This window comes from Hippocampus comes, unplaced genomic scaffold (genome assembly GCF_001891065.2).
Source record: "Hippocampus comes isolate QL1 unplaced genomic scaffold, H_comes_QL1_v1.1 scaffold9, whole genome shotgun sequence".
NCBI lineage: Eukaryota > Metazoa > Chordata > Actinopteri > Syngnathiformes > Syngnathidae > Hippocampus > Hippocampus comes.
In genome coordinates this window covers 4,735,427-4,763,269 of record NW_017805275.1, presented here as the reverse complement: position 1 = coordinate 4,763,269, position 27,843 = coordinate 4,735,427, and the positions used below count along the sequence as shown (strand labels likewise).

The window sequence follows — 27,843 nt, the reverse complement described above, 5'->3', positions numbered from 1 at the left end:
GTTTTATGCAGCACACCAGACATTGCTGCTGACATGCGCTCAATCTTGGCAATGAATTGCTTTGCTGAATTCTGTATAAGAGGCACACAGGCTGTTATGACTTCTTAATCAAGCAGCATCTGTGTGAAAAAGCTCCTATTTTTCCAGTTTTATGGTTGAAAGTCATTCTGTGTAAGTGGCCCCCTAAAATAAAATTCAGGCAAACACAGGTAGCCATGTATTTTTGGTTACTAACAAAAATGTCTGGTGGAGCATAGTAAAAAAGTGTTTGGTATGTCTGCCTCACAGTTCACTGACAGAACTGTATATGACAGAGCTGGCAGGTATGGAAAAATCCATCCATCCATCCATCCATCCATTGTCAACATCACTTATCCTGAAGAGGGTTGCAGGGTTTGCTGGAGACTATCCCAGTTGACTTTGGGTGAAAGGCAGACTGCCCCCCTGAACTGGTTGCCAGTCAGTCGCAGGGCACATATAGAGACGAACAACCATACACACTCACATTCACACCATCACTGAATGGGAACCGATCCCACAATGCCCGTAAATAAGTCCGGTGAGTGTAACACTACACCATCAGCAACAGTTCAGTATACCTTACCGCCGCAAATTCAAACATTTTGTAACGTCCCCACAAGTGGTGCACTTTCAATCCCTTTATTGAACAAACTGAAACAAAATGAACACAAAAGTGCTTTTGTACATTAGCTGCTACGGCCACGACTGACGTCTGGGTGCTCAACAAGCAGACTGGCGAACCGAAGCTACATATCAACTCAATGAAGCACGGTCTTGGGCGTGGGCATGTACGATGTAATTGCAAATGGAACGGTGTCCATTCTATTTAGTGATCGGACTGCTGTCAACATCAACAGGATGAATTATGTGTTTGGAGTAATTTTAACTGCTCACACTCACCCAAATGCTTCAGAACTCATTGGATGGTGCTTCACACTACAGATGTACAATGACCTGAAGCATATTGCAAGCGAAATAGTTTTTCAAGGCAAAAGAAGCCGAATGTTATGCAATGGCCAAGTCAATCAACTGACCTGAACCCCGCTTCAACATGCATTTCAGTTGCTGAAGGTGAAATTGAAGGGAAAATGCCCTAAGAACAGGCAGGAACTGAAGACTATTGCAGTAAAGTCCTAGTGGAGCATCAACAGGGAGGAAATCCAGTGTCTGGTGATGTCGACAAAAATAATACCTGCACCTCACATTGGGGCTGGACAATATGGCGGAAAAATGTATCACGATATAAGCATTGCATGCGCACTCATACATCTTCCATACATGTGATTTATGGAAGATTTGTTTCATGTTTAGAACAGGTTCGTTAATTTCTTCCTTGTTGATTCAGCAGCAGCTTCTTCTTCAGATCATCAGTTCTTGTAGGCTCAAGACACGCTTGTGTGACCAAAATTTCCTCTTCTGTGCTCGTAATGGTGGAACAAATCTTACATCATACATTAACTTCTGCTGACATCCCGCAGAATACACTTGGAGGTCGGAGTTTTCTCTCTGATTACTTTTCGACTGAACATTTTGTTTGCTATTGGTATTGATCATGTATCTATAGCAATGCAAAATGATATTGGTTTGTCGTTCAGCCCTACTTCACATGAATATTTTGTATTAGCATTATGCATTAAGCTTGATAATATCCATACAAAATAATAAATACAGTACATGGTTGCTACTTAACAGATTTTCATCTCAGTGAATGAGCGACTACTGTTTTGTAAAAATGAAAAGTTATCTGAAAAATAGGTGCTCAAGTAAAGTACAGCAACCAAGTACAGTATTTGCACTTGTTCCTGTCAACCAGAGTTATACAATACAATACAATACAATACATGCTGATTTATATAGCGCTTTCACAACAGCGGCAGCTGTAACAAAGCGCTTAACAAAACAGTTAACATAAAGTGAAACATACATAACATAGCACACGGACAGTCGTGCAGTCCTAACCACTTTTCCGGGACACGCTTTGTTGTTTGAAGCAGTTTGAGATGAAAGAGGAGAGTTATGATAATTTGGGATTTTTCATGAGAGTTATGTTTCTTTCGTTTTAACTTTTGTTTTGTTTTTTAATTCAGTTAGATTCATTTAATTTTTAGAACAGGTTCATTCATTTTTATGAAATTGTGTTTTTTCAAAATCTCTTCATTTTAGATTCGTTTTTCTTGATTATTCATATTAGTTTGATTTTTTTTTTTTTAAGATATGGAATATTTGCCGAGTCGGGGTGGGGGGGACCCAAAATCTTATCTGCTATCAAATGACAAAGACGATAACGAATGACATTTTCACTCTTATGAACGTATGATGTAGGTTCAGTTTTTTTTTTTTTAAAGAATTTTCAGATTTATTTCATTTCATTTTGTTTTTTCGATATTAGTTTTAGTTATTTCGTTCGTTTTCATGTAACCTTGCTTCCCGACATTACGGTTTGCACTGTACCATTCTAACTGACACGCAAAGAACCAGTTACCGTAAATATGGCTGTTTTCTGAACGCTCCCCCCCTTCTCCTCTTACCACAGTTGCTCCTCAGATAAACGAGAAAGAAGTGGCAGAACCGCCCAATCCTTACCCCAGCGGCAGCGGCCAGACGCTAACGTGTACCGCCTATGGCCTCCCAGCGCCCACGGTCAGCTGGCAGTGGAGGAAGTGGGGCCCGTGTGTCCTCAACAGTACCAGCAGCAGAGTGTAAGAGAAAACATCACCCTCACTTGGGCAGCTTTTACTCTCTATAATTGGTGTGGGAGCTGCAGTTTCGATCTGACCCACAGCAAAAAAAATAAACAAAACAAAGTAGAGCGGGATGCAGCGCATCAAAGTGTGAGGGTGAGTGAAGAGGAGAGGATGAAGGTGGTTGCACAACTAGTGGAGGAGGAGGAGAAGAGAAAGGCAAAAGCTGGAGTCAGTCCTTTTCTGCTCAATAACATCATCCACCCTCCGACAGTCCTCCTGCATTCTAACAGCACCGCCACACCGATGTGAATGTGCTCGAATGGCAACCTCCCAAAGATGTGTGCACTCACATTTGGCGGCTATAAATCACGCACAGCCCAAATTTTCACACATCCGCACACGTTTATTACCAAGCATATATTTCCCCGCCTTGGGCTTTTTCTCCCATTCTCCATCTGCACTCAATCCCTTGACGTGAGCCAATAGTTCCTTTGCACCACCATGCATAGCAAATTGTCGGACTTTTTCATATTCCTTTAACCCCAGGCCTTACGCTTGCTTTATTTTTTGAATATTAACGTCTGTTCACTATATTCCACGGAGGCTACAAGCTTCAGGCAATCCCAGATATACCTTTTGTGTGTGTGGGGGTAGGGGGGGGGGGCGTGAGTTCGTCCTTATAGGTCACTTATTAAGCTCAAACATTTTCTCACAATTTCATGGACCTGCGGTATGTTTTTTTGACCTTCTCTTGAGCTGAACAATTTCACTTCCTTTATTTTTACTGCAGTGGAGAAACATGATGAAATCTAGCCTTCTTTGGTCACATTAGCTGGTAGCTTTTATTCCAACACGGGTTAGTTGATTTATAATCAATTCGGTGATTTATAAACATGTTTTGAAAACGGGTATGTCTTCCATCTATGGAAAATATTTTGGAATGCGGCGGAGCGTTCCCCAAAAAAAATGTGGTCGAACTGTCTAACCACCATGGGAGTTCCTCCTAAAAACAGACAAAGACATGCAAACTTTAGCTAGCTAATTATTTGTACATGCGGATTCAGTACACATAAAGTGAAATACTGTATATCATCATATTTTCAGGATTATTAGTGGTGATCATGATCGGTTGATTTCCAGGGAAAGTTTGTACAGTATATGTGACTGCCATGTCGATCAAATCCTTTGATTGATGATCACAAAAAGCAATCTCCCGCGGCTCGTTCTTTGTAGCCTGCAGTCATTTCCAGACCGGCCTGTGTGCCCTTTGCTTACACTGCACATAACAGACCAAAGCAGTAATGGAATCATAATATATGATTGTGTATTTTCTGGATTGTCATTTTGAATTAATGTACAGTAAAGGGATGAGATCTTGGATACATTTTTAAAAAATTAAATCTGATTCATCAATTAATCCCAAAAGGAATTGCCAGATTAATTGATAATTCAAATAGTCATGAGTGAGTAGTTCTAAAATTGAAAAATGTGCTGCTAATCCGTGTGATCGGAATCAGAATCAGCATCAGCTCAGCTCACTCATGGATGATTACTATCAGAAGTGATGGTGTGAAACCCTGATCGGAACACCCCTATGAATTAGAGTTTACAGCTAATTGAAAAAATGTAATTTATTCATGTAAATTACAATATTACATAAAAACAAAACATTTTTTAAGGATTGAAATTAAGTGTGGGCGGCCCGGTGGCCGAGTGGTTAGTGCGTTGACCTCTCAGTGCAGAGGTTGTGGGTTCGAATCCGGCTACGGCCTTCCTCTGTGGAGTTTGCATGTTCTCCCTGTGCCTGCGTGGGTTTTCTCCGGGCACTGCGGTTTCCTCCCACATTCCAAAAAACATTCATGGCAGGCTGATTGAACACTCCAGATGATCCCTGGGTGTAAGTGTGTACACGGATCGTTATGTGTCTGTGCGTGCCCTGCGATTGGCTGGCAACTGGTTGAGGCTGTCCCCCGCCGACTGCCCGAAGACGGCTGGGATAGGCTCCAGCACCCACCGCAACCCGTGTGAGGATAAGTGGATTTGAAAATAGATGGGTGGATGGATGAAATTAAGTGGGAAATGGCCTGAGGGAAAGTACTTTGGGTTTAAAGAATATTTACAGATTGAGTTTCGCTTTTGAATCAAACTACTGAAATAATCATTATTACTATTATAGACAGAATAAATATTCAAATGTATTGAATTTCACCTGTATATATCCGTGTGTGTGTGTGCGAGTGTGCGTGCGTGTGTGCGTGCGTGCGTGCGTGTGTGTGTGTGTGTGTGTTTTCTTTGAATGCTGTCGAGGTGATCATTTGAAAATGTAAACACTGGAAGAGATTTATAGAAATAAAGCATTGCATGTTGATGCTATTGACTTCCAAATCCTTGAAAAATCATTAACACGATGTCTTCACATGCAATATATGAATATCATTGATTATTAATCATAGTGAATGACGTATTATTCAAGGCAAATTGATCAAATGTGTTATTCAAGAAGTGTGTATCAAACTCGTAGCCCTTCGCATTAATCAGCTGCCAAAAAGTAGCTCTCACATTCAAAAAGGTTGGGGACCCCTGGTATAGACGGTATCTCACAAAAGTGTGTACATCCCTCACATTTTTGTCAAATCTTATTCTATCTTCAAGGGACAACACTTGTCAAATGAGTCAGTTTGCAGCTTGTATAGCAGTTTAAATTTAATGTCCTCTTGCAATTGCGGCGGATAGCCACTGATGAAATGACATTGCTCCGTACGCCCCAGCCTACTACATGCATCATTCGACGAGTTTCTCAACATATCTGCACCACTGCGAAGGTGAAGTAAAACAACACATCTCAACAATTCAGTGCTAACTTGCTTTCAGTCTGCACGTTTTCAACACTTAATATAAAACACATTTAATGCACGTAGAAACAAATCACGAAAAAAGGCTCCACAGGGTCTTTAATATGCTATTGAATTTCCATCACCGATAAGCAACTTTTTTCCATGGGGGCAGAGTGGAAAGTGATGGTGAGATTCCGAAAGTATGCCTGGTTTGATGTGGTTCTCATTCACCCCCACCGTCTCCCCTCCGCTCTGAATGTCAATGAGGGTAGATGCCATCAATGTGTTTCTCCCCAGGGTCCGACCAGACAGGAAGGGCCGCGGCGACACGATCCCAGACTGTCAGGACTGGCAGGACATTTACTCGGAAGGGGCTGTGAATGAATTGGAGGCGATCGAAACAGCCGTTGAACTCGTGGACGGTCGACAAAAGGTTAAACAAGGCTGTTTAATTTTGACTTGTGACGCTTGTCACGGTACAAAATGTGATCATGTGAGACAGACAATGATTTACATAAGTAGTCTGATCCATGAACTTGGATGTTTTTGTGGAAGCGTCCTGAAATTCTGAGCTGCATAACAAAATTTGTCAATCAAAACCCATTTCCACAGTAGAAATATTTAGAACGGCCTTCCTTTGCAGGCTTCCTGCAAGGCTTACACGTAAACAGCCACATGTGCACGTCCTCACTTCTGCACAGAAGAGGAAATCACCGCAGGAAAACAAAATGAAACTGAATGAAAAATGAAAATGAACATACGCTCACACACCTCATGTTCAGTCATCGCTGAGTGAAGTTGGCTTTGTCTAAACCTGACAAAACACAACCAACACAACTGTCTGCTCAAGAAAAGCACTTGACAGCCGGCTTCATATCTCCTCCAACTTCTCTCACCTGCAGACAGTCAGCCGGCTGCAGATTCGCAACGCCAGTCTGTCTCTGCTGTACAAGTGCTCTGCGGAGAATAAAGTCGGCAAAGACGAACGGCTCATTTACTTCTACGTAACCAGTGAGTAGGCTGTGTTAAGCTGGCCTTTCCTGGCCTGAAATTCCCCACCGGGGCAACTGATAGATGCTGTCTGCTTTGGTGTTATTCGTACGTGTTTGAATTGTCACTATTTCTGATTTCTGCACCCATGACACTTGAAGGAACATCACATTTGTTTGTGCTTACAGCTTTGAAAGGCGGCCTTTTAAAAAATTCAATAGAAAAATCCTTTTCAGCCAAACAACACAGATGTATTATTCAGTAGGATGCTGTTGCAAAAGCATTTTTCCTGTAATTGAAAAAGCCCCGTCTTATATCTTTTAAAAAAAAAAAAAAAAAAAAAACAATAGGGAAAAAAAACATTCTTTTGAAATTGAATAATGCTCAGTTTTGATTGACAGCATTAGGTGTATTGTGGGCGTTAAGTGGTGTACAATTGCGCTCACTCTGACATTGTTGAATGCGCGAACCAATATGTTCCTAATGGCTCAGTGACGCAAAGTTTTTTTCATGGTCTATGTAATTCACAATGCTGTGGTTGGCCGAAGCGGGTGAAAAGTATCACTCAGACAGGATGGATATAAACATCATTTGATCGATTAGATCCCTTTTTGGAAAAAAAAAAAGTTGAGTGTTTTGAGAAATTGGCATCTACGGCATCAGTCAATGAATTAAGATTATTATCAGTCTTATTGTTGTTGTTGTTGTTGTTATTAAGGGTGTTATTTATTTTGATAAATGTATCATCCAATAAATGGAACTCTTGTCCCATTTATTTGCATCGAAACAAAAAGTCAATTTTAACTGTATTCACCCATTCATTTGATTTTCTTTTATTCTTTTGTCGAACACAGCCATCCCTGAGGGGTTCAGCGTAAATGTGTATCCATCAGAGAATCCCCTGGAGCAAGACAAGGTGTCTTTGTGCTGCAGTGCCGACAATTACACCTACGAGCAGCTGCAATGGTACCGCCTGGACCCGCATGCCCTGCAGGGCAAGCCCCAGGAGCTGGACTGCAGAAGCGTGCACCTCTATGCCATCGCCCTTGACGGAGAGCTTATCTTCCAGGAAGCGTCCAACAGCTGGGTCCTGGATTTCACCCTGCCCGCCGTACAGCTGCAAGATGAGGGTCACTATGTGTGTGAGGCTCAGAGCAGACGGAGCGGCGAGAGGCATTGTCTGTTCAGATATATGTCTGTCAAAGGTGAGGGACAAAAGAGATGGAGCCGGCAGACTCAACCATCTCTGTGCAATATACCCGGATAGAAATAGCCAGATAATCCTACAATGCGCCCTGAAAACACTCAACACTCAGTGGACATGGCTTCCAAATGCACACTAATGCACCGAGCAGCCCACGCAAGTCCACACTCGCATAATGAAGTAACATCAACGTCACTGAAAGTTGAGCTAAGGTGCCGCAGGAAATAACACAATGTGTGCCTCTTTTGCATACTACTGCATAATCTCAATCGGGCACCTGCAAGATGAAATGTAATTGCCGGGATTTTCTTCACCTCTGCTCTCTCTGCCATCATATGTGGACAGAGCACAGGGAGGCATGTGTGAATAATTTTGTTTTCGAAATTCGGTATAGATGCAACAAACTGGCAGCCAAGCAATGAAAAGAGAGGATCATAAACCATCAACAACATGCTTCGAGGATTTTCACAATCCGAAACTCATGTTACAAAAACATGGATTCGATTCTAAAATTATTCTACCGGTACATAAATTGCCTTCACATGAGGATTCTCAATTGTATTAGCTAGCACACTTGGCTGAATAACACAAACACAAACTGACGTGACTGCTACATTGAAAAATGTGCGAATATGCGGTTGTTCACTATATATATCAGTGAAGGACAACTTAAATTCTGTCCGGTTCCACGATTTTTCTTCAGGGCGACGAGGGAGCCACATAGGGCCACCCACCCACTTCCTAACCAGATGTATGATTAAAATGCAATTTTAATTCAGAACAAAATATGTGCATACATGCAAAACACATGCTCTGAATATAGTTCATTTTTTATAAGAGCATTTTCAGTGCATAAACAAAAGTTCCCCTATCCTAACCCAACGACAAAGGGTTTGAAGCAACCAACAAAATAATGCTGTAATTCTGTTTTTTTAAGTGCAATGGGCTTTCTTGCATATAAATTACCATTCAAGGACAGCACAAAACCACTGATACCAATATTAAGTTCAAGAGCTCACGTTATACAAATTTTCCCAAAAATCAGTTCACTCAAAATTTTAATATTGAGGTACAATGTTTGTCAAGCATATCATTCCAAATCTGCAAATATGTATTAGGCCTATTCACTCCAGTATGCACCAGTCTAGGACCCAGTGTATTCGCAACGAAGACACGTTTGGCATCTTGTGGTGAATGGTGACATTACAACTTACATTTACAGGCAACCCCTGCATATTCACAGTTCAGCACCCTCGGATGAGCATATTCACAGATTTTGTTTGTTTTTCAATATTTTTCCCCATATCCTCCTATTTTTCATGCAAGTCCATCCATCCGTCAATGTTCTGATCCGCTTATCCTCACAAGGGTCGTGGGGTGTGCTGGAAACCATCCCAGCTGTTTTTGAGCAGTAGGCGGGGGGCACCTTGAACTGCCAGCCAATTGCAGGGCACATGTAGATGAACAACCTTTGGCGCTCACACTTGCACATCGGAACTATTTAGTGTGTTCCATCAACCTGCCGTGCATGTTTTTGGAATGTGGGAGGAAACCGGAGTAGCCGGAGAAAACCCACACAGGCACGGGATGAACTTGCAAACTCCACACAGGAAGGCCAGAGCCGGGATCGAACCCACGCCCTCTGCACTGTGAGATGGACGTGCTAACCGGTCGATCACCGCCCCACCCTTCATGGAAGTCATTTTTTAATTAAACAAGGACCCCCTCCGAGTGTGGTCGCGGCTCACAGGCCGCTAACTGCCTCCCCTGTATTTTGCACTATGATCCTGTTTTTACATGACTGACACCGTGTTTCACACATGGTATGACACAAATGCTCATCGTTATTGATCCGTGTGCTTTCTTTTTCAGGGCTGGAGGCACCTCGTTACAAGCGCAGTCTCACCAACCAGACAGTGAATGTGACGGAATCCCTGCACATGGAGTGCGACGTGGAGGGAAGACCCTTGCCGCACCTCTCCTGGTTCAAAGACAACCAGCCGCTCCATCAAATGTCAGGTGCATGGACATGTCTGCTTTGTCCACTATGCTCGAGCTTCGTTGTTTTAATGACCCTTATGTCAGCATTCACCTTCATTTCGGAAAACCGATTCCACTGCTTTTGGTTCATATCCCAAAAGCAGTGGAATGTCACAACTAGAACTTCTCCAGAAAACTTTTAGAAAAACACAGATTAATTATTGTTGATCGGGATTTGTTTTGGAGCTTTGTTCTCCCAATACATTTCATTGAGTGTCAATTATTTGTAGATTTTTGTTATTATTCGTGTGAATAGCATGGGTCTATTGTACGCATTTTTATACATATATGTGTGTGTGTGTGTGTGTGTGTGTGTGTGTGTGTGTGTGTGTGTGTGTGTGTATATACATATATATATATATATATTAGCGCTGTCAGTTTAGCGCGTTATTATCGGCATTAATTTAAATAAATTTTAACGTGATTACATTTTTTATCGCGAGATTAATGCAGCAAAAACGTCACAGCGGATGTTACGTTGCTCTATAAATAAACCGGAAACAAAACAACAAGCGCGCTGCACAGGTCCACGCCTATGTCTGTTTTGCCAGCCATGGCAGCGCGAGACACCGAAAACGGATACTTAAAGAGTTTATGAATGGAAAGTTTACTTTTAAAAAGTTGCCAGATAGTTCCACTGACAAGACCAAAGTCACCTGGATGTTTTGCAGTCATAAACTGAGCTATCATCATAGCACATCGAGTCTGAAATACCACTTAATGGCCAAGCACACAGCTGATGCGAGTATTCCGCCCCCTCGTCTAAGACAGACAGCTATGGATCATTTCAAAGCGAAGAAAATGAATAACATGACGAAGAACAAATTTGTTGAAGCCATAGCTAAATGTATGGCTACTGCAAGCAAGCCTGTCAACATTGTCCACAGCTCGACTCAAGCTGAAATCATTCGCATTGCATCTAACGACTCCACTACCGATTGCCAGCGAGAGCCTCCATTACAAGCTATGTACAGAAATTGTACGTAGCGGAGAAGGCTAAGGTACACCAAGCGGGAGAAGACACTGTTTCGGGAGAGAAATAAGAGACTAGGTTGATGAGCCTCTGGTGAATAAAGAGCAGGTAGCCTGTTGAGCACGATGTATGCCACTGACACGATCGTTACTTGTTTGGAACTATTTTGTGCCTTTTAAACGTTAATTAATAATGCCTGTGCAATAAACGATTTGGATTTATGGGGGAAAAAACATGTGGAATTGACACACTTTGTCGGTCAACCTGTGTCACAGAACGAATTGTGTTAGAATTTTGAGGGTGCCACCATCAATTCAAAAACAATTACAGTGAAACATTGAAGATGGATGGTGCAAGAAGAACCCATTCAATTTTGAATTGGAATTTATTTTGACCATAAGTGTCATTATTGCACCAGCACCCCCCTGAATGGCAATGGAACTGTCCATGTTTTTGTACAAACAGTTTTTATTTTTATATATATATATATATATATAAATCAGCAAATCTAAGGGAACACTACTGCTGTAGGGAATGCATATTTTTACAAGGCAGCTCAACACCCACCTAGGCAAGCTGCACACACTCTCGTCGTGCCCCCACATTGTTTGACTTTGTATATTTTGGGACATTGCTGAGATCAAACTTTCCACTTAGACCTAAAAGTTATACAACATTGTTCATTTTTACTCAAGGTGTATACCTGACAGGTGTTTTTTTTGGTAATCCAGTCCACCCACCACCCTCTCATGCAGTCATACAGCTGAATAATTATTTCAAACAAACCACATTCAGACAGATGTGTACCGTGCTTGAATGCATAGGCACACAAACACAAAAATCCTACGTTGCTGATGGTGATGACTCATTTGATTTCTCAGACTGGCTCTGCTAAGAGATACGGGGGTGAATGACAGCGTCCTCAGAAGGGCTGCGGGAACATGCAGTTCAACGCAGTAATGAAAATAGATTGAAGCAGGGGCACCATGGAAAGAAGGGCTATAATTGAGCAAATAATGTCTGACTTCGGGGAATTGTTTCAACACACAAGTGCACGGTATGATGTTGTGCTAACCATTACATGCAGGGGCGGAGCTACTTGGTGGCCAACGGTTGCCGCAGCCAGCCTGCCTGAGTAAATGTTGATACTATTGACCTGCACACAGAATATGAAAATCTTCCACAACAGTGAAAGAGATGATTCTTGTAGTGAGCATTAACCAAGGTTATTACGTTCACACCTTAACACACAGTCAACGTGACCGAGAAGTCTTTGTTTATCATACCATCCACAGTCATTAGAGCACATTTATACCAGTCCAGTGGTTCTTAACCTGGGTTCGATCGAACCCCAGGGGTTCACTGAGTTGGTCTCAGGGGTTCAACGGAGCCTCTGCCATGGAGGGTAAGACACACGCGACTCAACATGTTAATTAGTTATGACGCCCACTTGGCCATCACTGGCTGCAGATGATCACATGACATTGCTTGTCCAATCAGTGCTGTGGGAAATTTAGTTCGCTGAGTAGTCAAAGTGTGACTGTCGTGATTGTACGTCGTACAATTAAAAAAAAAAGTATACTTATCTCTTGAAATTTTATTGACTTTTTTCTGTTTGTAATAAATGCGTTTTTTTTTTTTTATATCCTGAATTTGTAAAAAATATATAGATTTATTTTTCACTCATGAAGGGTTCGGTGAATGTGCATCTTAACTGGTTGGGTTCGATACCTCTAAAAAGGTTAAGAACCACTGTACCCGTCATACCCAACACTCAAAATGCAAGCAGGAGCAAATCTTTGAGACAAAAGCTAAATTTTGGAATTGTGAAGAGTTAAGAGATTGTTGTGTTCTTGTGCTTCTTAGATATCGTTTGAACAAATGAGCCTTCGATTGCCATCTACCTAGAATTGTTTTTGCTTTTGTTATGAGTGTGTTGGGCTAGGTTCTGTGTGCATTTTAGATCATGAGAATCTGACTATGGATGAGACGGTCCAATTTCGCGTGTTTGGTAGTGTTTGCGAAAGTAGCGAATGTAGAATCGTGTTACCCTCGCCAATGCACTAAAAAAGTCTTTGCTCCGCCCCTGATTACTTGACTCTTTGCAGGGATCCAACTGCAGGACTCAAACCGTACTCTCAGCATCCAGCGAGTTCGGGAGGAGGACGCTGGCCTTTACACCTGCACTGCCTGCAACCAGCGGGGCTGTGTGCACTCAACAGCTGCCATCCGCGTCATTGGTGAGACACACAAACACACAACTGCAATAGCGAAACCTCCTCACTGCTGACGCACAGCATATGCACAGCTCGGAATTTTAATCAGTCACCTCTCACACTTCACCGCTGGAGGCATCTTCACACCACGGCAATAAAATCCAAGTTCCTGACTGCTGAAGTAATTGTGTGGCCAAGATGAATAATTCAATAGGTTTGCAGTAGACTGCTTGATGGGTAATTGGTCGTATTGATGATTTGCTCATTTGTACACCTTAAAGATTTAATGGTAGGGTGTTATCGGAATGCAGATTATCAATTGACTGGATTGAAGTGGCACCCTCTAGAGCAGGGGTGTCAAACTCATTTCACATGGTGGGCCACATACGGCCTCGGTCGATGTCAAGTGGGCCGGACCATTAAAATGATACCATACTTTGCTATAAATAACCAAAACAACATGTCTTTCCTTTGTTTTGGTATAAAGAAGCACAAGAACATTAGGAAAATGTTGAAATTTAATGAACATATCTTTTACAAAACATTTCATGAAGCACCTTACATTTCCTTCGACAAATGTGCAATTTACTTTTATCATTCACATATATGCATTGCAACTGATCCCACTGATTGTACAAACTTGAACAAGTAATTGGTATTGAAAAATATAGTAATGCACTTTCAGATTAAATGAGATTTATAAAGAAAGGAAGTTTAAAACCATTTTCACGTGTAATTGGAATCTAAATGTAATCCCTGCCTACACCTTACAAACTAAGGAGAGTGCTATTAAATGTGTAAATGTGAGAGTGCTATTGATAGCGTCTGCTGTCATGGGTCTGTCTCAGTGACGGACTGAGGCTGCTGTTGTCTTCTTCTCTGATTTAAACAGTGTCCCCTTGCGGATACTCAATGAATTGCACCTTATTAAAAATATTAATTCTGTGTCTTTAATGCATTTTTTTCACTTTTAAATTATCCTGCGAGCCTGATTGAACCTCCTTGCGGGCCGGTTCCGACCCGCGGGCCATATGTTTGACACCCCTGCTTTACATAATCATCTCGCGGGCTGGATTAAACTCCTTTGCGGGCCGGATCCGGCCCGCGGGCCGTAGGTTTGACACCACTGCTCTAGAGTCAACGCCGTGTCATATCATAAGGTAATATAGCCTTGCCTAGAACCCAACAGTTGAACACAGTCCGTTCTTGTGATGTTCCGTTTATTTAAAAATTGTCCGCTAATAAAAATATTGGAAATAGAATTCAATCTGTTCCAGGGTCAAATACCGCCATCATAAGTCCTTCATATAACATTTGTTGCTTATTGTGAGTTTGGACTCTTACTGCTTATGGAGGGAGGTCATCATTTTTTTTCTTCATCCTTTTGCATTTGACGGCCAATAGTATTGTACTGTAAAAGCACACAAAGGCTCCTTCAAATACAGGTCACGGATGCAAAATGTTTTTCATTTCTATACTGGAGGGTGCATTCTTCATGGGCACCCATACCCCAACATCCCGTGCATGCCTCTCCTCGGTATAATGAATTATTCCAGCACAGCGGCACACATAGGCCTTCATTCAACATAACACCGGATATACTAAACCTCCTGGGACAGGAAAAAAAAACCCCTTCTAATCCCTTTTAAATGATTTGACACTGGCATTCCATTGAGAAACAGGTGACGCAAGCAAGAAAGAAGTCTGGATTGCTCTATTTAATAAAGAATGACACAAGGGGCGTTGAAGGCGTTGCCTCTGAAGATCCCAACGCTGGCTAAACTCAAAGCATCAAACCAGGATATGCTATTACAAATCACTGCTTGACGTCCATATTGTGTACATGTGAAAACATGTCCTCCTTTTGTCGGTTTGGCTGCACACATACAGTAACTGTATTCAACTCATTTGGAGACTTGAAACCAGAAGGTATGATTGACAGTCATTTATTGACGTCTCTGTCTTCATATGCTTACACAATGTACACACTTCCTCCCTCAATTTGGCAGCACTTTCAACTGAATGCCGAAGCCTCCTTCTTAGTCTAACATGGGACGTACAGGAATGTATGATTAATCGGCATTTGATCACATCCATACATTCGTAGCAGTGTGTATGCGTGCACTCCAAACCAGAAAACAGTATGATTAAGAGACTTCACTTGGCATCCATATCCACCCCCACCCCCCAATTTTTTTTATTTTATTTTTAATTGGGGAGCAGTGAGAGGAGCGATCAAGGTGGCCACTGTCAGATTGTTGTCACAGGGCGCCAGTTGCCCATCCTTGCTTGACAGATTTCAAATGTTCCCGTCCTGAGACGTCTTTCCTCTCTTTCTGCTTAGGTTCCAGTGATAAGGCCAATGTGGAGATCATCATACTCATCGGAACCGGAGCGATTGCTGTGTTCTTCTGGGTCTTGCTCATCCTCATATTCTGCAATGTGAAACGGGTCAGACGCCCCTGCTTTCGGCCGTTGTGTTTCTGTCATTCTGTTTTTCTGGGACAGAATGAGGCTGACCGTTTTTAACCTCTGACTCACCCACAAAAACGCCTCCTCTTTGATCGCTGTCGTTACGCCGGTGTCTCCTTGGAGTCCAATTACACTATTTGTAGCTATTAACCCTCAGAGCAAGGAAAAACATGAAGACTCCCAAATTGCCTTTTATTTACTTTTTGCTCACTTTGTCACGAATGACATCACCTCACAGCTGCTCTGCAGCGGGATGGCGTCATCCGTGGGAATACTCGGTCACACCAGCATGACTCTCATTTCATTTTTCATTTCCAGCTCACCGCAAATACATCATATCTTTTCCTCAGATTAACCCAGCAGACATTAAAACCGGCTATCTGTCAATCATTATGGACCCTTTGGAGGTGCCTTTGGATGAACAGTGTGAATATCTGCCCTATGACTCCTCCCAGTGGGAAATCCCCCGGGACCAACTCCGACTGGGTGAGTGGGATGAACACAGATGTATGCTGGGATGATGACATTAACAAGTGGCAACGGCGCACGAGGGAAAACCAAGGCGAGACTACATGGACGAAACCAAATTCGTTTTCCATTTCCGTGAATTCTTAATGGGCGAGTTTAGATTGCCGACTGCCAGGAAAAGTGTGAATGTTTAATATTGCACTCGCTCCCTGCGCGGGTCTTAAAAACACCCTGAGGAAAAACGCATCTGCTCCGTGGCTGCAACTCATTGGAGCGTTCTGTTTTCCAAGCGCTGTTGTAATTTTTCTTTCTTCTCTGCCAGATGCATTTACATTTTGTAACTCCATTGCGAAGCCATTTTCAGGGTGCTGAGATTGTTCCAGTAAATATCAACGGCTCTAAATATTGTGTCTGTTTGGTGTCCCTCGACAAAGGAAAGGTTTTAGGCCACGGTGCCTTTGGCAAGGTAATTGAGGCCTCAATCTACGGAATCAGCAAGAGTGCACGTCTGGACACTGTGGCTGTCAAGATGCTGAAAGGTCAGATTCATCGTTTCATTTGCATCGCTGTATTTTCAGTTTTTGCATAGAGCGGGGAAAAAAAGGCCAAAGCACTTCACCTAGGTTGGATTCGGCCAGCCCTCAATGTTTTTTCTTAAACTTTCTGATATATTCGACAATTGGATGTTCCCAGCAAAGAGTTTGGTGTGGCAGACTATATTCATGTAAATGGATGGATACATAAAAGGTTAGGGATATTTGGCTTTTGGGTGAAATTTAAGGACGAGCCTAAAATGCATTCAAACCTTTACAGGTGAACTGAATGTGACCTTCCCTAAGCTTGAGAATGCACATGTCCAAATGTTTCAGTACTTTTTGCACAAGTTGCCGTTCTCCAGCGAGGAGCTTAGCAGCAAAATTCACAACAGATGTCTGATACTTGAACCGACCAATAAATGTCTCGTATGGTTTAATTAGAGCCGTTTTTTTAAACAGTCGTCCTCATCATGCTGTTCACATTTTGGCATGATGAGACCAAGACGACACCTCACAATAGATCAACAGGACCTTGCCATTGTGATGCTTAAAACAGGACTTTCTCAAAGTGGCCACTGAGCTGAGAGAGTCACAGAGTGTCATCAGCAGTGACAGAAAGATGTAGAAGTTGACATTCTTTGGCCACATCCCATGCTGATGAGACACTACTTTGTGAACAATGCCCTGAGAAACCGGATGATGAATGCCACTTAACTCGAGGCACGTTTAAGGGAGGTGAGAGGCACCCGAGTGTCACGTCAAACCATTTGAAACCATTTACATCAGCATGGTCTGCGCACTGGACGACCTGCAAAAGTGCCTGACCACACCACTGGGCACAGGTGTCATCATGTTGGATGGGCCAGGGAGCATTTGCGCTGAACGAGGGACCAGTGGGCCTCAGAGCTGTTCTCCGCTCAAAGTCGATTCACATTGAGCAGAAATGATGGCCGCCAACGTTGTGGGAGAGGTCAAGGAGAGCGCCATGCATCAGCCACTGTTGTCACCCGATGAGCTTTTGGTGGTGGCGGTTTTACAGAGTAGGCAGGTGTTTCCAGTTGGTACAGAACTGCCCTACGCTTTGTGAATGGTACAGTGACAAGCCCATACTACCTGAAGAACATTATTTATCCAGTGATTGTGGCCCTACATGAACAACACGGGCCTAATTTCATCTCCACGGACTGCAACGCCCCAGCTCATCGAGGTTGCATCATCAGGGAACTGCTGTTGGAGACTGGAATGGCCTCCGATGGAATAGCCTGGACTTTCTCCTACTGAAAACCTGTGACATCAGCTGAGTCGCTATATCTAGGCTTGAAACTCTCTAGAGAATGTCAATGACCTGACGGTTGGCCTTCAAGAAGAGTGGGATGGCAGGGATACATCAGTCTTGGATGTAATATGCCTCTCAAAGTCAGTTGTGATCAGTAAAACTAATAACAGCAAGTGCTATCAGGGATTTGACAACATTCTGCCTATGGAAAGGAGGAAGGAGGTACTATGAAATTCAAAACAAGCAAACACAAGTAAACCAAAGCTTTGCGGCCAATGCGACATCATTCCACAAAGTAACGTGAAGCCAGACTTGACTGTGGAACAATATGGAGCTGGGCAATGGGCGTATGAAAATGAAATTGTAAAAAACAAAAAGGAAAACAATACAAACAGCTTTGACGGGGCTACACTGAAAAAGTTAAAAAATAAAACAAAACCTGCAAAATATCACTTAAACAGGGGCCTCACAAAAGAAAACCGTAGTCCACGTTATTAGGAAGCAAAGTTGGGCTTTATGTACTTTTAGGCTTCATATGTAGGAAACAATGTTTTCCTAATGGTATAAGGCAGAGGAACTCTAATTGTTTCTTTTCAGGGAATTACTTTTTTTTTTCCAAAGGGATTTACCGCCAACCGAAGACATTCCATAAACAAGTGAAATGATTGCATTGCTTCGCCATTGCTGCTTGATGAGCAGGAGTAAAGTCTAATGGAAGTTTGTTTCAACAAAACACCAGGATAGTGTGTGTCTTGAGTATGTCATGTGACGCGTGCTGCTTGTGAAAGGCGTTGAAGTGTGGTGGACCCAGTTGTGTCAAACACATTGACACGTTGGAGGATTGAGCACACTTTTCTTCTCAAAGCCTACATTCGATTTCAGATGCGGGGATGTTTACCTTCCATTCTGTTCTTTCAGACGGAGCCACGGCCAGCGAGCACAAGGCTTTAATGTCTGAGCTCAAGATCCTCATTCACATTGGCAACCATCTGAATGTCGTGAACCTGTTAGGAGCCTGCACCAAACCAAATGGTCAGTTTGAAGTGCATGAATGCACTGAATGCGCCCTGTGCTGTTTCTCTTTGTTGGAACAGATGTTTTGTCCTTGCGGGAACCCTTTACTGTTAGTCGTCCCTTGGTTAGCTCACAGCTAAACTTCCTTTTTTGGTTGAGTGCATTCCTGTTGTTTCTCTCCAGTGCCATTTATGCTTAAAGCACAAACAAGTCTGTCAAGGATATTATATAATCGTAGCAGGGGAGCGCAGCAAAGTTCTTGGGCTAATCCCGATATGGTGTCAAATTGGGTGTTAGATGTATTTTTTACTGGTTTGGAAAGCAAGACTAAAATTTGCCCTGCATTTTCGAAAGACGAGTCGGTCTCATTTGTGTTTGTCTGAACAGGCCCGCTGATGGTGATTGTGGAATACTGCAAGTATGGGAATCTGTCCAACTTCCTGCGAGCAAAGAGAGAGTTTTTCCTCCCCTATAGGGTATCAAACCCCGCCGTCAATTATAAGGAGGCACTCGGGTGTGATTCCAACTGGTGAAATAAAGCTCCCGCTCATTACTCCATGTAGGATCGCTCTCCCAAAACTCAGAGCCAGGTTAGACGGATGATTGAAGCCGGTCAAACGGACCAAAGAACCCACCACCGTCCCCCCTCGCCATCCTTCCCCCCGCTCGTTGGCCTTCAGACGCCATCATCCAACACGACCAGTCAGAAACCTGCTGTGGAGAAATGTGAGTCCCATTCGCGAAAAAAGAGCGCATTGCGTGTGGACATGAATGGGGCTTTTTCCATCCATCCATCCATTTTCCGATCCGCTTTTCCTCGCAAGGGTCGCGGGGGGGCGGAACCTATCCCAGCTGTCTTCGGACAGTAGGCGGGGTACACCCTGAACCGGTTGCCAGCCAGTCGCAGGGCACACATAGACGAACAACCATTCACGCTCACACTCGTACATAGGGACAATTTAGGTTGTTCCATTAACTTGCCACGCATGTTTTTGGAATGTGGGAGGAAACCGGAGTACCCGGAGAAAACCCATGCAGACACAGGGAGAACATGCAAACTGCAGATAGGAAGACTGGAGCCGGAATTGAACCCTGCACCTGTGCTGTTACCGCTTTTCCACCCAAAAAATTTGGTGCTCGTTCAGCGCCAGAGTCTGGCCCAACAAATAATTGGGGCCAACATTTTCAAGCAGGGCTCAAGCCAAAAGAAATAAGTGGTGCTAACCTGGGCACTGGCCCGGAACCAGGAGGAGCACAAGCGCGGTGGAAAAGGAACATGTGAGGCTGACGTGCTAACCAGTCATAATGTGGCTTTCATCTTTGTTTTTCTTTTCCCTTTCCCCACAGTGGAGGATTTGTGGAAAACGCCTTTGACGATAGAAGATCTAATTTGCTACAGTTTCCAAGTGGCCCGTGGGATGGAGTTCCTGGCATCTAGAAAGGTCCATTATCAGCACTGTAGCAATTAGTCTGTGAGCAGTGGTGATTTGTCTCTCGGGGTTGCTTTTGTGGGAAGTAGATTGTCGCCCAGATCATTACCAAGTTAAAGAACGACAGCAGGCATTCGTAAATGGTTATTCTTTTGAGCCAAAGAAAGCCATTTAAAGACAAATGCAGTAGATTTCTATGTTAAGAAGGAGCCCAAATCCAGATCCGATGTGGTCTTAATCATTTGTCTCGGACATTACTGCATTTTAAGATAAGATAAGATAAGATAAGCTGTATTTGTCTCACAATGGATACATTCCCAATTTACAGCAGCAAAATTATGAAAGAGAGGAAGTAGAAGACAAAAAGTGTATACACAGTGATAGGAGCTGCTGTAAAGGCAGACTGACACTCTGATACTCCACTGATGGCCATATTCTCAACTTTATTTCCAGAGCAACCACAGTTGCATACAAAGTGGTGTACATAAGTAAAAATTAGAACACAGAATTAATAACATAAAAACAGCAAACACAAAAACAAACAATGCAGTCCCATGCTGAGTCAAAAGCCCTTCTATAAAACTTTGAGGGGGTAAATTCCAAAATTGAATGGCAATTTAGAAATGTTTCTCTCAAATATACTTTCCATACATAATGTAAAAAGTACTGTATATGCCTTATGCTGGACAATGGATATGACATATCAAGTTATTTGTCCCGGTGAGGTATAATTTCAAATTTTAGTAGCACTCAGTGGAGCGTAAGCCTCCCCAATTGCTGGACTGGAAAAAAAAAAAAAAAACAACTGAGAAGAGGGGAAAAAATCACATTGTGGCGAATGACAGAATGAATGTCAGAAGCGTGCACACAACCAACATTGGCAGTAAATGGAACTGAATGTGCTGTCCATCTGAAATCGCATGACGCAAAAAGTACGCTAACATACTTGCAGGTGAAATTTGGTTTCACTTAAAATGTCAGGATTTGCTGTATTAAAAGTCCTTTGTAGATACTGTGGTGATACAATCAACAAAAGCAGATTTACTTGAGATCCTTTTTTGGGGTGGTGGGGGGGGTATGGGTAAGGCTTACCCTAACATAAACGTCACAACAATATTGCACTTCAGCTTTTCATGTTTCAGGAAATAATGATCTGTAAACGTGGACTGCAGACACTATATCAATAAATAAATAATACATCATATATACACGTTTCTTGGGAAAAAAATAAGGCAGAGCGACCAGTTGAACTGACACTTATATATTTATCGATCCAAATTGCAGCCGTTGCGATTTGAAAATCGCATTCTTCTGCATTGCTTTGCCGATTTGAATTCAATGAACTGTTGGTGGCCACATAAAATGACTTGGAATTGACTCTGGCCCATGTGCCTAGAGCTTGACATCAATGATTCGAAACAGTGTCGGGGGAAAGGCAATCGCCATCAACTTTGTTTAATGAACCAAGTTTCGACAGCAACGATTTTGTACTTTTGTCTGTTCTGGTTGTTTTCATCCCAGTTGATTTGGTTTTATGTGAGACGAGAGCAAATCATTAAAAAGACAGTTCACTGTTTCTTTGAACCCCTTCAGATATTTTTGCTGCAAGTCTGGCTCTACAAGTATCACATGCATCCTATTCTAATTGTGCACACTGAAGACATCATACGGAGGAGTTTTACACAACAAACAATAGTACTGTATGACACTGACTTGCTGAGCAGTTTGTAGGTCGCAGTGGCTTTTTAATATGCTAAGCAAAGCAGCTGTGGGGGCTGCCAGACAAAGTCCAGTCCCACATTTCACCGTGCACGCAAACAAAGTAAAACTAACAGATGATTAAATTCCCTGTCAGAAACAATGTTGTACACACATGCGTGTATCAGCAACATTTTGATGCGTGTGTGTGTGTGTGTGTGTGTGTGTGTGTGTGTGTGTGTGTGTGTGTGTGTGTGTGTGTGTGTGTGTGCGCGCGTGTGTGTGCGTGTGTCTACAGTGTATCCACAGAGACCTGGCGGCCCGCAACATTCTGCTGTCAGAAAGCAATGTGGTGAAGATCTGTGACTTCGGCCTGGCCCGCGACATATACAAAGACCCCGACTACGTCAGGAAAGGCAACGTACGACATGCCGGCTTATGTCTTTGTTTTCAGAGTCAACAACATTACAATTCACTCTTGTACAGGTGCGTTTTCTGCTTTGATGCCTCAGCTGGAATATTTCTTTGGTGCTCTGACATCCTCACAGGCCCGACTGCCTCTCAAGTGGATGGCTCCAGAGAGTATCTTCGACAAAGTGTACACCAGCCAGAGCGACGTGTGGTCCTTTGGAGTGCTTCTCTGGGAAATCTTTTCACTTGGTACAAAAACTTTTTATAACGACACATACTTGAAAAGAAAGGGGAGTTCAAACACAGTCTTTTCTGGCAGTGTGGGGTCGCCATTGAAGTGTAAATCTCTCTGTCTGCACAGAGCAATTGGGGAATTATGTTGGATTTCGAGAAGCAGATTAAATCGTCATGCCTAATTTTTCATGCACCACTTTCTTTGTTCTATCTCACACGCTCTTTTAGGAGCCTCTCCATATCCGGGGGTACAAATTGATGAGGAGTTTTGCAAACGATTAAAAGATGGAGTCAGAATGAGAGCGCCAGAAACAGCCTCCCCTGAAATGTAAGATCCATGTTCATGGTGGAAAAAGCATGACCGCGACCGGCTTCGGCTCTTCAACCTGCCCAAATCCAATGTTCAACCCGATCGGATGGGTTAATTATGGATTATAAAATTTTACAAAATAATTGTTTTTATTAAAATAAACTATTAAAAAATACACATTTTAACCCTTTCTATGAATGACCTGGGCCCTCTTTTTATTTTTAAAGTCAAATGTGGCTTTTGATCACAAATGTTGATCGACCTACCCTTACCTATACCTCCACTAGAAAAAAAAAGCCGTTGTTGTTAATTGATCATCATTTGCACATGGGTGAAGAGTGTTAAATTAAGATATTGCAAATTTCCAAGTAGACAATGACATTACATTTCAATCATGTGCAACCGATGTACATGAAGAAATTAAGCACTCTTTTTTTTTCAGCGTACCTACCTTTATGCTGTTTCTATCAAAGTAGTAGTAGTAGTATCACCTTGTGATGCAGCACGGTAGTCCACCACACAACTAAGCAAAAATTCTTTGCTTTCCAACACTTTGGTTTCCATTGAAATTATATCAATTACTGACAACCCAAAAGAGAGTTCTGTATTTCATTCATTAGCGGATAAACAGAACAGAGAACGGATGGATGGATAGAGGGGCGTTGAGCATTCTTTGTATGACTTTGCTGCCCTCTGGTGGTAGATACGGCATCATGTTGGCGTGCTGGCACGGAGAGCCCAAAGAGAGGCCCCAATTCCCCGCCCTGGTCCAAACCCTGGGCGACCTGCTGCAGGACAACAGTCTGCCTGTGAGATACACCTGTTGAAGTAACAAATCCAGCGAGAGTGCTCCCTGTGGTTCCTCATATCAATTTTGCTCCCAGGATGGGAAGGACTACATCCCTCTGAACCACTCGCAGAGCTCCGAAGATGACGGCTTTTCTCAAGCTTCATCACGGCCTCCATCTGAAGAGGAATTGAGGCTAGCCGGCAACGCGCTGCCGACGAGGTACTGATGCAAGTCCATTTCTTGCTTGCTCTTCCATGATGCTTCATGCAATAATAATAATCATGGAATACATTTAGATAGCTGTTTCTCAGACACAGCAAGAGCTTGTAGCGATAAACAAAAACTGCTCCATAGACCTGTGATTTCAAGTGGTGTGCCATGAGAGATCATCAGGTTCACTTACATACAATTCATCCACCGGGATTAATGTAACATTATTCATCTTGGTCTGCCAGCGACAGGCAAAATGATTTTCCACGACATGGTAGGCGGTCCAATTAAGCTTTGTATCCTATTGCTATGCATACAACAGAAATAATTGCTTTGTCTTCAACTATACCAGCCCAGATTTCACACAGCGTAAGTAAAATGTGTGAGTCAATTGAGATGAGATCATCATCATGTGTATGATATGTAAAATATGTGCCTTGGCTCATAAAAGTTGGGAGACGCTGCCACGGGCCAATAAAAATCCATCCACACTAGTACACCAAAGTACAGGAATAGTCGGAAAGAACTTCACTTTGAATTTAATATCAACTGTGATAGATCACTTCAAAGCCTGGATACAGAGCTCTTAACTTGACAGTTGAGATGGTGGGACTTTAAAGATTGGAAATTTGTCTTGGGCCAATGTCGCGTACTGTTCTGTCATCCAGTCAGGGATGCTCAGACTTTGTTGTTGTCCTAAATGACAATTGACAGACAGCAGGTTGTCGTAGCAGAAGCCGCAACAGCCACGGGGACAGGCAAACAAACCCGCGAAGGCAGAGGGGGTCCACGGGTTAAGTGTTGTAGCATTTGCAGGAGCGACTGAAAAGAATCTGCCAACGAGTGTGTCATCCACAAAGCTGGGATGACCACAAATATGGGAGAGCGGCTCACTGACAGATGTAGGCTTGACTGACAGATTGACACCTTTTGGAACATTCATTGAATAACAGTTTTATAATTCTGTATTTATTTGCTACAATTTTTCATGACTTTTGATTTCAAATGAAATGTGTTAACAATACATACAGTATGCTCTAAGAATCAAATGCAGGTGAAATTGTTTACAGTACCGAAAACCATAACCTATGACGACAATGAGTTGGACGCCATTTTTGTTAACAGGTCAACTTCCCTTGAGTTTTTTTTGCCTATAAAAATCTTTTATTTCTCTATTATTTTCTTTTTTTTTTCCAATGGAATGACCTGACTGTTGGGAGTATGGTCATTAAACTTATAAGCCCTTGGGGACAGAAGTGAGATCATTTCGCTGTTGATGACGTGTTCTCTGAGCGGACTAGGTCGCCGGAGGTCTTATTTGAGTCTGAATTCAATGAAGTCTCATTGCGATGCGCTGTCACGTATTTGATGTGCTGACCTCTCACTCGTCTTTCAAGCAGGTATTATAACTTTGTGCCCTTTGCCGGCTGCGCGCTTGCGGGACCCTCAAAGGCGTGCCAGCCGAGAGTGAAGACGTTTGAAGAGCTTCCTTTAGAGATTCACCGTCAGAAGAGCACTCAGGTAAGAAGTGTCAGACTATTATGAGCAATTTTGTCAAATATATACAGCAGATGGGCTGGGTTCACCTTCAAAGTTCTTCACATTTTAAGGGGTTATTGCTCCACAGAAACGCATAGTGATTTGGAGTTGGATCAGACTGCTGCACAGAAGGGCCTGAGCAGGGATTCAAACCCATCTCTAAGGCAGACGGGCGAACCGCTAAACCACAAATCTTTGTACTATTGGAATGTACAGCAAATAACTTTGAAATGAGTGTGATTTACCGTATATTGTGCAGCATTACATTGGGGTTTTGTTTAGAAATATTTATAAAATATGTATTTTTCATCTGCCATTTTCAATCAGAGCATACATAGACATGATCAAGAGTGAATCATCCAAATGAGAAAGAAAGTTGATTTTAGGAGCGTGACTGTTGTGCTTTTTCTGAGCTTAGCGGATCACAAGATTTCATGTGACGTTGTCTCTGCAGGATAACCAGACGGACAGCGGGATGGTTTTAGCCTCGGAGGAGCTAGAGAGACTTGAACACAGGCACAAGGGGGCTCTCGCAAAAAGGTGAATTAAACAATGGCTATTATTCCTATTGTTGGATAGTATCCCCCCCCCCCCCGCACCCCCTCAACATTGCGATTATGATTTAATATGCAATTCGTTTTTTTTTCAAGCTACTCTTCCCATATATTTTTTAACAAACACAAACAAGAATGAATCTGTAATTTGTACTGTATCATATTGATTATGCATAAATGTTTCATAGGTCAGGCTTACGCTAGGTAAACATGTGTACTACACTTCTTAAGCATTGAATTTATGTAGAATAGGTAAAATACACACATATGGGTGGTTCTCAGAAAGTATGGTCCGTGAGTTTGACATGAGAACCCAAAAATGTAATTCTTTCAAACCAAGTCAAAAGGATATCTGCTTTAAATCAAACCTTTGTGCAGTGTGCTATGAATCAATATAGTTCCCACGGCGCTTTGTTTGCAAGCGATTGTTGAATGTCATGGTACGCCATGGTTTCATAATGGAGCACATGGTACTTGAGCACCCAGCAGTTAGCACACAAGTTTAAAAATACCAATTTTAAATGAAGACTTTTTACACTGCGGCCCGGTGGTCGACTGGTTAGCGCGTCGGCCTCACAGTGCAGAGGTACCGGGTTGAATTCCAGCTCCGGCCTTCTTGTGTGGAGTTTGCATGTGCTCCCTGTGCCATCGTGGGTTTTCTCTGGGTACTCCGGTTTCCTCCCACATTCCAAAAACATGCATGGCTTGTCATGGAAAACTCCCTCGGTGTTACTGGATGTTCCACTGTAATAATAATAAAATGTAGATAGCAAGACAACTCTGACATGTTTTTGCTTACGTATTGCCCATTTTGGTGTTTCGCCTGCAGACGCATGAGCAGCAGCAGCAGCACGGAGCCTCTGACGTCTTCGCATGGTTGTTTTGGTCGCAACTTTGGCTCCACCAGCTCCACACATCCAATTTTTTTCAACCAGCTTTCGGGTCAGACTTTCTACAACAACGAGTATGGACACTTGTCTGAGGAGGGCTTCTGCGCCAGTGACTTCTTCTCGCCAAATGCGCCCTGCTTGGCCTCCTCCAATGTGTGACCTAAACACACATGTATGCCCAGGGAAATTAAAGGGTTTTAAAAAAAAAAGTGGACAGCTCAAAGTGTTACATTGTAGCATGTTAGTGTAAATAATATATAAATACATGGTGAACTTTAACCTGGGTTGACTATGGACTTCAATTCATGTGCTTAACAGCACAGCAGCCACTGGGTGGCAGCATTATGACTACAATACAAAACCAAAGTATTTTCTCAACACATTTACTAGATATTTTTTAGCTTTTATATTCAAAGTGCTTCATTTGTACAATTATTACCTTTTTGCGGGAAGATATAAATAATTTTATCTCCTCACTTCTCTCTGTTTTCTGTCTGTTTTCAAATCACTAGTGCACATCTATCAATTTAATTTTGGGTCACGGGTGAGCCATAGCTGTACTCAGCTGATTTGGCGGGAGAGGATGGACCACCCTCGATTGGTTACCAGCCAGTCAGGGCACATGGACCCCAAATCCAACAACTCCAAATAAAATTCAAGTATTCTAGTATTCCTTTCCCGATTTTTTCGTTGTGACATCTTACAGCACAAGCCATGGTCGGCAAAGATATTCCACAGCTCGGGATCTGCATCGTTCGAAGGTATCGGTCGGGCGAAGAGTAGAAAATAATTTTCACTAGATTAAATGTACCATGGAACACAAAGACCTCACCACCGAGTGGAGAAAAATATGGCACAACAATGACATGAACCAAGAACTTGACATTTTTTTTCCAAATCGAGGCCAACCTGAACAATGAAGGAGTTGCAGGAATTTAGGGCAGGTTCTAGCTGCTTTGTAGATATGACAACAATCTACTGTCTTTGTCATACGTTTGGACTATTGGGTAGAATGGCAAGATGAATCATGCAAAGCCCACCGAGATTTT

General features: G+C 42.7%; 1 protein-coding gene across 2 annotated transcripts in view; it reads left to right on the top strand.

Moving 5' to 3' along the window:
* flt4 (fms related receptor tyrosine kinase 4) overlaps nt 1–27,270 on the top strand; it is a 66,662-nt gene extending 39,392 nt beyond the window's left edge. The window contains exons 10-30 of one of the 2 annotated variants that reach the window (XM_019870091.1): nt 2,555–2,720; nt 5,837–5,972; nt 6,442–6,550; nt 7,384–7,734; nt 9,606–9,752; nt 12,855–12,986; nt 15,307–15,413; nt 15,785–15,920; nt 16,337–16,441; nt 18,633–18,746; nt 19,116–19,204; nt 19,292–19,454; nt 20,076–20,170; nt 22,155–22,277; nt 22,405–22,516; nt 22,730–22,829; nt 23,515–23,620; nt 23,696–23,820; nt 25,212–25,332; nt 25,805–25,890; nt 26,734–27,270. In XM_019870091.1, the coding sequence (XP_019725650.1) occupies nt 2,555–2,720; nt 5,837–5,972; nt 6,442–6,550; nt 7,384–7,734; nt 9,606–9,752; nt 12,855–12,986; nt 15,307–15,413; nt 15,785–15,920; nt 16,337–16,441; nt 18,633–18,746; nt 19,116–19,204; nt 19,292–19,454; nt 20,076–20,170; nt 22,155–22,277; nt 22,405–22,516; nt 22,730–22,829; nt 23,515–23,620; nt 23,696–23,820; nt 25,212–25,332; nt 25,805–25,890; nt 26,734–26,953 (2,843 nt within the window). In that variant the 3' untranslated portion in view covers nt 26,954–27,270. Of the gene's footprint in view, nt 1–2,554; nt 2,721–5,836; nt 5,973–6,441; nt 6,551–7,383; nt 7,735–9,605; nt 9,753–12,854; nt 12,987–15,306; nt 15,414–15,784; nt 15,921–16,336; nt 16,442–18,632; nt 18,747–19,115; nt 19,205–19,291; nt 19,455–20,075; nt 20,171–22,154; nt 22,278–22,404; nt 22,517–22,729; nt 22,830–23,514; nt 23,621–23,695; nt 23,821–25,208; nt 25,333–25,804; nt 25,891–26,733 lie in introns of both variants that reach the window. The other variant, XM_019870090.1, reaches the window with a different exon arrangement.
* The last annotated feature ends 573 nt before the right edge of the window (nt 27,271–27,843 follow it).